Source organism: Phyllobates terribilis, unplaced genomic scaffold (genome assembly GCF_046119375.1).
Source record: "Phyllobates terribilis strain yellow unplaced genomic scaffold, ASM4611937v1 Scaffold_25__1_contigs__length_18738178, whole genome shotgun sequence".
NCBI classification, from domain to species: Eukaryota; Metazoa; Chordata; class Amphibia; order Anura; family Dendrobatidae; genus Phyllobates; species Phyllobates terribilis.
This window is the reverse complement of record NW_027362785.1, coordinates 15,924,614-15,938,187: the sequence shown is the minus strand read 5'-3', so window position 1 is coordinate 15,938,187 and position 13,574 is coordinate 15,924,614. Positions and strand designations below refer to the sequence as shown.

At 46.2% G+C, this 13,574-nt stretch overlaps 1 protein-coding gene across 1 annotated transcript in view; it reads left to right on the top strand.

The window, feature by feature from the left end:
- LOC141176408 (cilia- and flagella-associated protein 337-like) overlaps positions 1 to 6,190 on the top strand; it is a 421,035-nt gene extending 414,845 nt beyond the window's left edge. Inside the window, exons 19-20 of the mRNA XM_073660392.1 lie at positions 5,654 to 5,761; positions 6,080 to 6,190. Coding sequence (XP_073516493.1) covers positions 5,654 to 5,761; positions 6,080 to 6,190 — 219 coding nt within the window. The remainder of the gene's footprint in view (positions 1 to 5,653; positions 5,762 to 6,079) is intronic.
- The last annotated feature ends 7,384 nt before the right edge of the window (positions 6,191 to 13,574 follow it).

The window sequence follows — 13,574 nt, the reverse complement described above, 5'->3', positions numbered from 1 at the left end:
TCTCTGGGGTCTGCACGTGTATTGCTGACTGGAGCTGTGTATTACTGGGGTCTGCACATGAATTTCTGACTGGAACTGTGTATTACTGGGGGCTCTATGTGTATCGATCACTGTAAATGTGTATTAATGAGGTCTGCACGTGTATTGCTGATTGTAGCTGTGTATTACTGGGGTCTGCACATGGATTTCTGACTGGAACTGTGTATTACTGGGGTCTGCACATGTATTGCTGACTGTAGCTGTGTATTGCTGGGGTCTGCACATGTATTTCTGAATGTAGCTGTGTATTACTGGGGTCTGCACAAGTATTGCTGACTGTAGCTGTGTATTACTTGGGTCTTCACATGCATTGCTGACTGTAGCTGTGTATTACTGGGGTCTGCACATGTATTGCTGATTGTAGCTGTGTATTACTGGGGTCTGCACATGGATTTCTGACAGGAACTGTGTATTACTGGGGGCTGCATGTGTATCGCTGACTTTAAATGTGTATTAATGAGGTCTGCACGTGCATTGCAGATTGTAGCTGTGTATTACTGGGGTCTGCACATGTATTGCTGACTGTAGCTGTGTATTACTGGGGTCTGCACGTGCGTTGCTGACTGTAGCTGTGTATTACTGGGGTCTGCACGTGCATTGCTGACTGTAGCTGTGTATTACTGGGGTCTGCACGTGCATTTCTGACTGGAGCTGTGTACTACTGGGGTCTGCACATGTATTGCTGACTGGAGCTGTGTATTACTGGGGTCTGCACATGTATTGCTGACTGTAGCTGTGTATTACTGGGGTCTACATGTGCATTGCTGACTGGAGCTGTGTATTACTGGGGTCTGCACGTGCATTGCTGTCTGTAGCTGTGTATTACTGATGTCTGCACATGTATTGCTGACTGGAACTGTGTATTACTGGGGTCTGCACATGGATTTCTGACTGGAACTGTGTATTACTGGGGTCTGCACATGTATTGCTGACTGTAGCTGTGTATTGCTGGGGTCTGCACATGTATTTCTGAATGTAGCTGTGTATTACTGGGGTCTGCACAAGTATTGCTGACTGGAACTGTGTATTGCTGGGGTCTGCACATGTATTGCTGACTGGAGCTGTGTATTACTGGGGTCTGCACATGTATTGCTGATTGTAGCTGTGTATTACTGGGGTCTGCACATGGATTTCTGACAGGAACTGTGTATTACTGGGGGCTGCATGTGTATCGCTGACTTTAAATGTGTATTAATGAGGTCTGCACGTGCATTGCAGATTGTAGCTGTGTATTACTGGGGTCTGCACATGTATTGCTGACTGTAGCTGTGTATTACTGGGGTCTGCACGTGCGTTGCTGACTGTAGCTGTGTATTACTGGGGTCTGCACGTGCATTGCTGACTGTAGCTGTGTATTACTGGGGTCTGCACATGTATTGCTGACTGGAGCTGTGTATTACTGGGGTCTGCACATGTATTGCTGACTGTAGCTGTGTATTACTGGGGTCTACATGTGCATTGCTGACTGGAGCTGTGTATTACTGGGGTCTGCACGTGCATTGCTGACTGTAGCTTTGTATTACTGATGTCTGCACATGTATTGCTGACTGGAACTGTGTATTACTGGGGTCTGCACATGGATTTCTGACTGAAACTGTATTCCTGGGGGCTGCATGTGTATCGCTGACTGTAAATGTGTATTAATGAAGTCTGCACGTGCATTGCTGACTGTAGCTGTGTATTACTGGGGTCTGCACGTGCTTTGCTGACTGTAGTTGTGTATTACTTGGGTCTGCACATGTATTGCTGACTGGAACTGTGTATTACTGGGGGCTCCATGTGTATCGCTGACTGTAGCTGTGTATTTCTGGGGTCTGCACATGTATTGCTGACTGGAGCTATGTATTACTGAGGTCTGCACATGTATTGCTGACTGGAACTGTGTATTCCTGGGGTCTGCACGTGTATTGCTGACTGGAGCTGTGTATTACTGGGGTCTGCACATGAATTTCTGACTGGAACTGTGTATTACTGGGGGCTCTATGTGTATCGATCACTGTAAATGTGTATTAATGAGGTCTGCACGTGTATTGCTGATTGTAGCTGTGTATTACTGGGGTCTGCACATGGATTTCTGACTGGAACTGTGTATTACTGGGGTCTGCACATGTATTGCTGACTGTAGCTGTGTATTGCTGGGGTCTGCACATGTATTTCTGAATGTAGCTGTGTATTACTGGGGTCTGCACAAGTATTGCTGACTGGAGCTGTGTATTGCTGGGGTCTGCACATGTATTGCTGACTGGAGCTGTGTATTACTGGGGTCTGCACATGTATTGCTGACTGTAGCTGTGTATTACTGGGGTCTGCACATGTATTGCTGATTGTAGCTGTGTATTACTGGGGTCTGCACATGGATTTCTGACAGGAACTGTGTATTACTGGGGGCTGCATGTGTATCGCTGACTTTAAATGTGTATTAATGAGGTCTGCACGTGCATTGCAGATTGTAGCTGTGTATTACTGGGGTCTGCACATGTATTGCTGACTGTAGCTGTGTATTACTGGGGTCTGCACGTGCGTTGCTGACTGTAGCTGTGTATTACTGGGGTCTACACGTGCATTGCTGACTGTAGCTGTGTATTACTGGGGTCTGCACATGTATTGCTGACTGGAGCTGTGTACTACTGGGGTCTGCACATGTATTGCTGACTGGAGCTGTGTATTACTGGGGTCTGCACATGTATTGCTGACTGTAGCTGTGTATTACTGGGGTCTACATGTGCATTGCTGACTGGAGCTGTGTATTACTGGGGTCTGCACGTGCATTGCTGACTGTAGCTGTGTATTACTGATGTCTGCACATGTATTGCTGACTGGAACTGTGTATTACTGGGGTCTGCACATGGATTTCTGACTGGAACTGTGTATTACTGGGGTCTGCACATGTATTGCTGACTGTAGCTGTGTATTGCTGGGGTCTGCACATGTATTTCTGAATGTAGCTGTGTATTACTGGGGTCTGCACAAGTATTGCTGACTGGAGCTGTGTATTGCTGGGGTCTGCACATGTATTGCTGACTGGAGCTGTGTATTACTGGGGTCTGCACATGTATTGCTGATTGTAGCTGTGTATTACTGGGGTCTGCACATGGATTTCTGACAGGAACTGTGTATTACTGGGGGCTGCATGTGTATCGCTGACTTTAAATGTGTATTAATGAGGTCTGCACGTGCATTGCAGATTGTAGCTGTGTATTACTGGGGTCTGCACATGTATTGCTGACTGTAGCTGTGTATTACTGGGGTCTGCACGTGCGTTGCTGACTGTAGCTGTGTATTACTGGGGTCTACACGTGCATTGCTGACTGTAGCTGTGTATTACTGGGGTCTGCACATGTATTGCTGACTGGAGCTGTGTACTACTGGGGTCTGCACATGTATTGCTGACTGGAGCTGTGTATTACTGGGGTCTGCACATGTATTGCTGACTGTAGCTGTGTATTACTGGGGTCTACATGTGCATTGCTGACTGGAGCTGTGTATTACTGGGGTCTGCACGTGCATTGCTGACTGTAGCTGTGTATTACTGATGTCTGCACATGTATTGCTGACTGGAACTGTGTATTACTGGGGTCTGCACATGGATTTCTGACTGGAACTGTGTATTACTGGGGTCTGCACATGTATTGCTGACTGTAGCTGTGTATTGCTGGGGTCTGCACATGTATTTCTGAATGTAGCTGTGTATTACTGGGGTCTGCACAAGTATTGCTGACTGGAGCTGTGTATTGCTGGGGTCTGCACATGTATTGCTGACTGGAGCTGTGTATTACTGGGGTCTGCACATGTATTGCTGACTGGAGCTGTGTATTACTTGGGTCTTCACGTGCATTGCTGACTGTAGCTGTGTATTACTGGGGTCTGCACATGTATTGCTGATTGTAGCTGTGTATTACTGGGGGCTGCATGTGTATCGCTGACTTTAAATGTGTATTAATGAGGTCTGCACGTGCATTGCAGATTGTAGCTGTGTATTACTGGGGTCTGCACATGTATTGCTGACTGTAGCTGTGTATTACTGGGGTCTGCACGTGCGTTGCTGACTGTAGCTGTGTATTACTGGGGTCTGCACGTGCATTGCTGACTGTAGCTGTGTATTACTGGGGTCTGCACATGTATTGCTGACTGGAGCTGTGTATTACTGGGGTCTGCACATGTATTGCTGACTGGAGCTGTGTATTACTGGGGTCTGCACATGTATTGCTGACTGTAGCTGTGTATTACTGGGGTCTACATGTGCATTGCTGACTGGAGCTGTGTATTACTGGGGTCTGCACGTGCATTGCTGACTGTAGCTGTGTATTACTGATGTCTGCACATGTATTGCTGACTGGAACTGTGTATTACTGGGGTCTGCACATGGATTTCTGACTGAAACTGTATTCCTGGGGGCTGCATGTGTATCGCTGACTGTAAATGTGTATTAATGAAGTCTGCACGTGCATTGCTGACTGTAGCTGTGTATTACTGGGGTCTGCACGTGCTTTGCTGACTGTAGTTGTGTATTACTTGGGTCTGCACATGTATTGCTGACTGGAACTGTGTATTACTGGGGGCTCCATGTGTATCGCTGACTGTAGCTGTGTATTTCTGGGGTCTGCACATGTATTGCTGACTGGAGCTATGCATTACTGAGGTCTGCACATGTATTGCTGACTGGAACTGTGTATTCCTGGGGGCTGCATGTGTATCGCTGACTGTAAATGTGTATTGCTGAGGTCTGCACATGCATTGCTGACTGTAGCTGTGTATTTCTGGGGTCTGCACGTGTGTTGCTGACTGTAGCTATGTATTACTGAGGTCTGCATATGTATTGCTGACTGTAGCTGTGTATTACTGGGGTCTGCATTTGTGTCGATGACTGTAGCTGTGTATTGCTGGGGGCTGCATGTGTGTTAATGACCATAGCTGTATATTACCAGTGTCTACATGTGTATCACTGACTGTAAATGTGTATTACTGGGGTCTGCATGTGCATTGCTGACTGTAGCTGTGTATTACCGGGGTCTGCATTTGTATCGATGACTTTAGCTGTGTATTACCCAGGTCTGCATGTGTATCTATGACAGTAGCTGTGTATTACTGGGGTCTGCACGTGCATCGCTGATGGTACCTGTGCATTATCGGGGTCTGCATGTGTACCGATGACAGTAGCTGTGTATTACTGGGGTCTGCACATGTGTATTACCGGGGTCTGCATGTGTACTGATGACAGTAGCTGTGTATTACTGGGGTCTGCACATGTGTATTACTGTGGTCTGCACGTGTACAGATGACTGTAGATGTGTATTACTGGGGTCTGCATGTGTATCGCTGACTGTAGTTGTGTATTACCAGGGTCTGTACATGAATCTGTGACTGTAGCTGTGCAGTAACAGGGTCTTCCAGTGTATCGCTGATCATAGCTGTGTATTACCGGGGTCTGCACGTGTATGGATGACTGCACCTGTGTATTACTGGGGTCTGCATGTGTATGAATGACTGTAGCTGTGTAGTACTGGACCACCTCCTATGATGACTGACTAGTCAGTGGCTGTGGTCAGTGGTCACAGGCCATAGAGGTCCGCACACAGATTCTCTCTCCTTATTCTGTGCAATTTAGGACCATCAGACAATTAGTGGTTCGGACAATCCAGGGCGCCGTCTCCATGGCCTCAATCTGAAGAAATGCCACCGCATGGGTCATCTGTGCTCCCCGTTCCAGGCCCTCCCTGTGATGGTAGGTTCTGCTCTGGAGTGATGGGCATGGGGTACCCTGTAGTTAAGATAATGAAGCAGGCAGTGACTGCCCAAATCCCCGGCTCAGGCGCCCCCAGACCCTACAACAGCCGTGCCCACAGTCTGCTTGATGTCAGTCATTGCTGGCACAGGCTCCTTTTAGGGTCACACTTTAGGCCCCAGTTGAGGGGTGTGGGTCCTGTGCTGAATGAAAGAGGATTTATGGCTCAAACTGCACAGAAGATGGTGGCCATCTGTTGGGGGTAGTAGTCTGGGGAGTTACTCTCCTGACTCTCCACCCCCCTTCTTTTTAATTCAGGAAGTACCGGACATTTTGTTGCCACACAATCTTCCTACAAAGACTCACAGTATAGAATCAGCAGGCTCACAAAATGGAGAAGACATCTGTGATGAGCTGCCCACTTACTAAAGACTATGAGACTTTTTCCAGCACGTAGCTCCGTTTTCATTGATATTATTATTGTGTCTTATTAGAGATTGCTGGCTGTGTTTTATTAATGTTCTGCTTGCTTGTCAGTTTATGTACACTAATTTTACTTGTAAAGTGTCCAGCATTCCAGTAATCTCATCTGTATCTCAGGAGCCTTAAACCATTGGTCAAACAGTGACTAGGCCCATTGTGTGAGTGTTTAAAATAGATCCGGTGGAGCCATCACCACAGTGAGTCTCATATGCAGACCCAGGTTATGGTTTCAACCTGAGAAAAATACCTCCACTAATACACACTTAGCTTTGGGGGAAGGGTGAGAGCATTTCTGCCCATTTAGAGCGCTGATATCAATGAAGGAGAAAAGAAGCCACATGTTTAGTGGTAGTTGGTGGAATGATGTCAAAGGGATAGGATCTAGCCTGAGGACCTGGACCATGGATGAGCTATAGCATATGGAGTGTTGGAGATAAGTTACCGACTGGGCCGGATAAACGTGCTACCATTGTGGGATCTGTTGTTGGGATTTAAACTTTCTTAAAGGACTGTTGCTGCTGCATACCTGTGCTTCCATCGTTTTATCTGTCGTCTAGAGGATCGGGGACTGTGACTACAGACTATACTAGCTGGACATACGAAATCTGTGGGCCAACCAAAAGTTGGGGGACAATGAGTATCGCCCAGGACGGGGACAGTGGAACTGTTAATCCTAGGTTGGGAACTTGAAAACTGAGAGAACTGTGTTTTGGCCATTTATCTGGAGTTGTTGTATTACAATGGATGTGAGAAATAAAATCATTTTGCATCATTAACCTGCCTAGGTGATTATTTACAACCCTCAACCTCAGATCTTCATGACGTCTGACACCTAGAACATGGCGGTGGTCAGAGAAAACCTGCAACAGCACATTGTAGAGGGGTGTCCAAATATCAATGATCACATGTTCGGGGCAAAAAGAGAACAGCTCAGCTTCTCCACTTTCCGCACAGTGACTTCGGCTCATGTCACAGAGCATGCCCACAGTACTCCTATTCAAGTCATTGTTACATCTCAATAACCCTCCACAGAACGAGCTCTGCGCAGGTCACAGAGCATGCCCACAGCACTCCCATACAAGTCATTATTACATCTCATTAACCCTCCACACTCCGAGCCCTGCACAGGTCACAGAGCATGCCCACAACACCCCCATACAAGTCATTGTTACATCTTGTCAGGGAAATATTGAGAAGTATTGAATATATTCTCTCTTTCTTTCTTTCTTTCTTTCTTTCTTTCTTTCTTTCCCTGAAGCACCCTCACCCCTCTCTCATTCCCCACTTGTCATGGGAGAGCTGACAGTCCAAGCATCTGGCTCCCTGAAAATTATCACCCACAGCCAAAATAGCTTACACAAAAAATTTTCTCCCTGTCAGACGCAGGGGGGATTAGACGCAGGCTTGCAATTATGTACGTTTAACTGTTAAAGCTTCCCGAGCTTCAAAAGGAAACCTCTAGTTTTGCCGGCACCGATACGAAATATAGAATAACTGAAGTTTCATGAATCTGATAATAATGGGACCTATATTTTTAGTGGCAGGGCCAGCCAAGGAGCGATATGCTCATTTTTCGTAGCCGAAAACCCCTTCGTGGAGCTGTAATGCAAAAGCACCAGAAGAACAGACTGCAACAGCGTGATGTTTGGTCTCTAAATGAAGGTAAAATCATAATAGAAATTATGGTACCACTTTTGGGCTTCTGTGATCAACCAGCAATAAATTATCCCAAAAATCAGATTTTTAATACAAAAATGAAGGGTGGAGCCGAGCCCACATGATGTCGGCACAGGGGGGGGGGTGTGGGAAGATCTCTCCCTTCAGCATAAAATAGTTGCTGAGGTTGGAGATTCACTCATTGCCAGGGAGGTATAGATATTATAAGCAATTCACATTCGATAACGTTCAAATCGAATCGGGGAGCCCCTCCTCCACCTATGCCTCCCTTTTGAATTGAATATGAAATTTAATAGTTCTGTTTCTTTTGTCCTGTAATCGTTCTCTCCCCCGAAGCCATATATGCTACCAGAATGCAGGCATCCGCCCAGGCCTGTATTATATTTCATATCTGGACGGTGGTGGCAGCGAATAAAAATATTAATTGGGTTATTGTGAAGCTGACAGTAACCGTACGGAGGGCGTAAACACGTATTCCATGTGTGGGAATCCAGAGGTGTGACGCCATACGCTCACTGGTCGCTTGCCGATACCCAAGAAGTGAGTAGTCTGGATCGCGTGCTCGTGATTCCGGACGAAATCCATGACACAGTGACTGCACGGTGAGATATTGCGTGATCTCCCCGGTGTCGTCGCTGTCGGAATCTCTGACACATCTCATTAACCCTCCACACTAGTGATGAGCGAGCGTGTTCGTCACTGCTCGGTACTCGCCCGAGCATCAACTGACATGCTCGGCGAGTATTTCCGGGTTGCTTAGACAGGAAACTGTGCCTGCTGAGGGAGCACAACAAAACACCCACATCAAATCACCTTACCTTCTTGTCCTACTTTGTAGGGGGACGCGGAACACCACTCCTGAAGTCAGAGCAGTGTGAAAAGGTGGTGGTTGTATAGCGGATAAAGTTTACAGTCAGTTTGGGTCACCACCACCCTGTCTAATCCTAAACCTGATATCCAGTGTCAGATCTGCCCCTATACTCCCCTTATATTATATTCAGTGTCAGATCTGTCCCAATACTACAATTATATTCAGGGTCAGATCTGCCTCTATACTCACCTTATATCCAGTGTCTGATCTGCCTCTATACTCCCCTTATATCCAGTGTCAGATCTGCCCCTATACTCCTCTTATACCCAGTGTCAGATCTGCCTCTATACTCCCCTTATATCCAGTGTCAGATCTGCCCCTATACTCCCCTTATATCCAGTGTCAGATCTGACTCTATACTCCCCTTATATCCAGTGTCAGATCTGCTCCTATACTCCTCTTATATCCAGTGTCAGATCTGCTCCTATACTCCTCTTATATCCAGTGTCAGATCTGCTCCTATACTCCTCTTATATCCAGTGTCAGATCTGCCTCTATACTCCCCTTATATCCAGTGCAGATCTGCCCCTATACTCCTCTTATATCCAGTGTCAGATCTGCTCCTATACTCCTCTTATATCCAGTGTCAGATCTGCCTCTATACTCCCCTTATATCCAGTGTCAGATCTGCCCCTATACTCTCCTTATATCCAGTGTCAGATCTGCTCCTATACTCCCCTTATATCCAGTATCAGATCTGCCTCTATACTCCCCTTATATCCAGTGTCAGATCTGCTCCTATACTCCTCTTATATCCAGTGTCAGATCTGCCTCTATACTCCCCTTATATCCAGTGTCAGATCTGCCTCTATACTCCCCTTATATCCAGTGTCAGATCTGCCTCTATACTCCCCTTATATCCAGTGTCAGATCTGCTCCTATACTCCTCTTATATCCAGTGTCAGATCTGCCTCTATACTCCCCTTATATCCAGTGTCAGATCTGCCTCTATACTCCCCTTATATCCAGTGTCAGATCTGTCCCTATACTCCCCTTATATCCAGTGTCAGATCTGCTCCTATACTCCTCTTATATCCAGTGTCAGATCTGCCCCTATACTCCCCTTATATCCAGTGTCAGATCTGCTCCTATACTCCCCTTATATCCAGTGTCAGATCTGCTCCTATACTCCTCTTATATCCAGTGTCAGATCTGCCCCTATACTCCCCTTATATCCAGTGTCAGATCTGCCTCTATACTCCCCTTATATCCAGTGTCAGATCTGCCTCTATACTCCCCTTATATCCAGTGTCAGATCTGCTCCTATACTCCCCTTATATCCAGTGTCAGATCTGCCCCTATACTCCCCTTATATCCAGTGTCAGATCTGCCCCTATACTCCTCTTATATCCAGTGTCAGATCTGCTCCTATACTCTCCTTATATCCAGTGTCAGATGTGCTCCTATACTCCCCTTATATCCAGTGTCAGATCTGCCTCTATACTCCTCTTATATCCAGTGTCAGATCTGCCCCCTATATTTCCCTTATATCCAGTGTCAGATCTGCCTCTATACTCTCCTTATATCCAGTGTCAGATCTGCTCCTATACTCTCCTTATATCCAGTGTCAGATGTGCTCCTATACTCCCCTTATATCCAGTGTCAGATCTGCCTCTATACTCCTCTTATATCCAGTGTCAGATCTGCCCCCTATATTTCCCTTATATCCAGTGTCAGATCTGCCTCTATACTCTCCTTATATCCAGTGTCAGATCTGCCTCTATACTCCCCTTATATCCAGTGTCAGATCTGCTCCTATACTTGTCACGCTGTCTCTGTATACTGGAGGTAGGGAGCCTAAGCTGACCCTAAGCTGGGGCCCTGACTAATCCCTCATCCTGGAGGTACTGTTAAAGGTACAGAGGTCCAGGCCGCCAGCGTAACCCCTACCTCCTGAAGATCCCTGCACCTCAGTAATCTAGTCCTGAGAAGGACCCCGATCACAACCAAAGGGAACAAGAAATAATATGCCCAAACACAGTATTTAGACGAACGAGACAGTACAAGGGAAAAACCAAAACCACCTTGCATACAAACAACTTCTCAACTACAACAGAGGGAAAACCAACGGGAAAGGAGATAAATGATAAAGAGAGGAAAGGGAAAAAACACTCCAAATACACTTATCTCAGCAACTCCAAACACCACGATCCGCTCTGTCAGTCTGAATGAAATGCTTTCACCGACACCTCCCAAACAGACCAGCAGGTATATGAAGGAGTCTCACTACAGAAGTATTGATTGCAGCTGGGCGAGGCTGGACCTCATCTAGCCCAGAGAGAGACAGAGAATTAACTCCCTCACTGCCGAGAAACACAAAGCACCAACAAGTCAGCTGCGAGAAGTCAGGCTGTGTAATCGTGACGATCTTCGTGGCAACACACCCGTGACAATACTCCCCTTATATCCAGTGTCAGATCTGCTCCTATACTCCTCTTATATCCAGTGTCAGATCTGCTCCTATACTCCTCTTATATCCAGTGTCAGATCTGTCCCTATACTCCCCTTATATCCAGTGTCTGATCTGCCCCTATACTCCCCTTATATCCAGTGTCAGATCTGCTCCTATACTCCTCTTATATCCAGTGTCAGATCTGCCTCTATACTCCTCTTATATCCAGTGTCAGATCTGCCTCTATACTCCCCTTATATCCAGTGTCAGATCTGCCTCTATACTCCCCTTATATCCAGTGACAGATCTGCTCCTATACTCCTCTTATATCCAGTGTCAGATCTGCTCCTATACTCCTCTTATATCCAGTGTCAGATCTGCTCCTATTCTCCCCTTATATCCAGTGTCAGATCTGCCTCTATACTCCTCTTATATCCAGTGTCAGATCTGCCTCTATACTCCTCTTATATCCAGTGTCAGATCTGTCCCTATACTCCTCTTATATCCAGTCTCAGATCTGCTCCTATACTCCCCTTATATCCAGTGTCAGATCTGCTCCTATACTCCCCTTATATCCAGTGTCAGATCTGCTCCTATACTCCCCTTATATCCAGTGTCATATCTGCCCCTATACTCCCCTTATATCCAGTGACAGATCTGCTCCTATACTCCTCTTATATCCAGTGTCAGATCTGCCCCTATACTCCCCTTATATCCAGTGACAGATCTGCTCCTATACTCCTCTTATATCCAGTGTCAGATCTGCTCCTATACTCCTCTTATATCCAGTGTCAGATCTGCTCCTATTCTCCCCTTATATCCAGTGTCAGATCTGCCTCTATACTCCTCTTATATCCAGTGTCAGATCTGCCTCTATACTCCTCTTATATCCAGTGTCAGATCTGTCCCTATACTCCTCTTATATCCAGTCTCAGATCTGCTCCTATACTCCCCTTATATCCAGTGTCAGATCTGCTCCTATACTCCCCTTATATCCAGTGTCAGATCTGCTCCTATACTCCCCTTATATCCAGTGTCAGATCTGCCTCTATACTCCTCTTATATCCAGTGTCAGATCTGCCTCTATACTCCCCTTATATCCAGTGTCAGATCTGCCTCTATACTCCTCTTATATCCAGTGTCAGATCTGCCTCTATACTCCTCTTATATCCAGTGTCAGATCTGCTCCTATACTCCTCTTATATCCAGTGTCAGATCTGCTCCTATACTCCTCTTATATCCAGTCTCAGATCTGCTCCTATACTCCCCTTATATCCAGTGTCAGATCTGCTCCTATACTCCCCTTATATCCAGTGTCAGATCTGCTCCTATACTCCCCTTATATCCAGTGTCAGATCTGCTCCTATACTCTCCTTATATCCAGTCTCAGATCTGCTCCTATACTCCTCTTATATCCAGTGTCAGATCTGCCTCTATACTCCCCTTATATCCAGTGTCAGATCTGCTCCTATACTCCTCTTATATTCAGTGTCAGATCTGCCCCTATACTCCCCTTATATCCAGTGTCAGATCTGCTCCTATACTCCTCTTATTTTCAGTGTCAGATCTGCCCCTATACTCCCCTTATATCCAGTGTCAGATCTGCCTCTATACTCCTCTTATATTCAGTGTCAGATCTGCCCCTATACTCCCCTTATATCCAGTGTCAGATCTGCTCCTATACTCCTCTTATATTCAGTGTCAGATCTGCCCCTATACTCCCCTTATATCCAGTGTCAGATCTGCTCCTATACTCCTCTTATATCCAGTGTCAGATCTGTCCCTATACTCCCCTTATATCCAGTGTCTGATCTGCCCCTATACTCCCCTTATATCCAGTGTCAGATCTGCTCCTATACTCTTCTTATATCCAGTGTCAGATCTGCCTCTATACTCCTCTTATATCCATTGTCAGATCTGCCTCTATACTCCCCTTATATCCAGTGTCAGATCTGCCCCTATACTCCCCTTATATCCAGTGACAGATCTGCTCCTATACTCCTCTTATATCCAGTGTCAGATCTGCTCCTATACTCCTCTTATATCCAGTGTCAGATCTGCTCCTATTCTCCCCTTATATCCAGTGTCAGATCTGCCTCTATACTCCTCTTATATCCAGTGTCAGATCTGCCTCTATACTCCTCTTATATCCAGTCTCAGATCTGCTCCTATACTCCCCTTATATCCAGTGTCAGATCTGCTCCTATACTCCCCTTATATCCAGTGTCAGATCTGCTCCTATACTCCCCTTATATCCAGTGTCAGATCTGCCTCTATACTCCTCTTATATCCAGTGTCAGATCTGCCTCTATACTCCTCTTATATCCAGTGTCAGATCTGCTCCAATACTCCTCTTATATCCAGTGTCAGATCTGCCCCTATACTCCCCT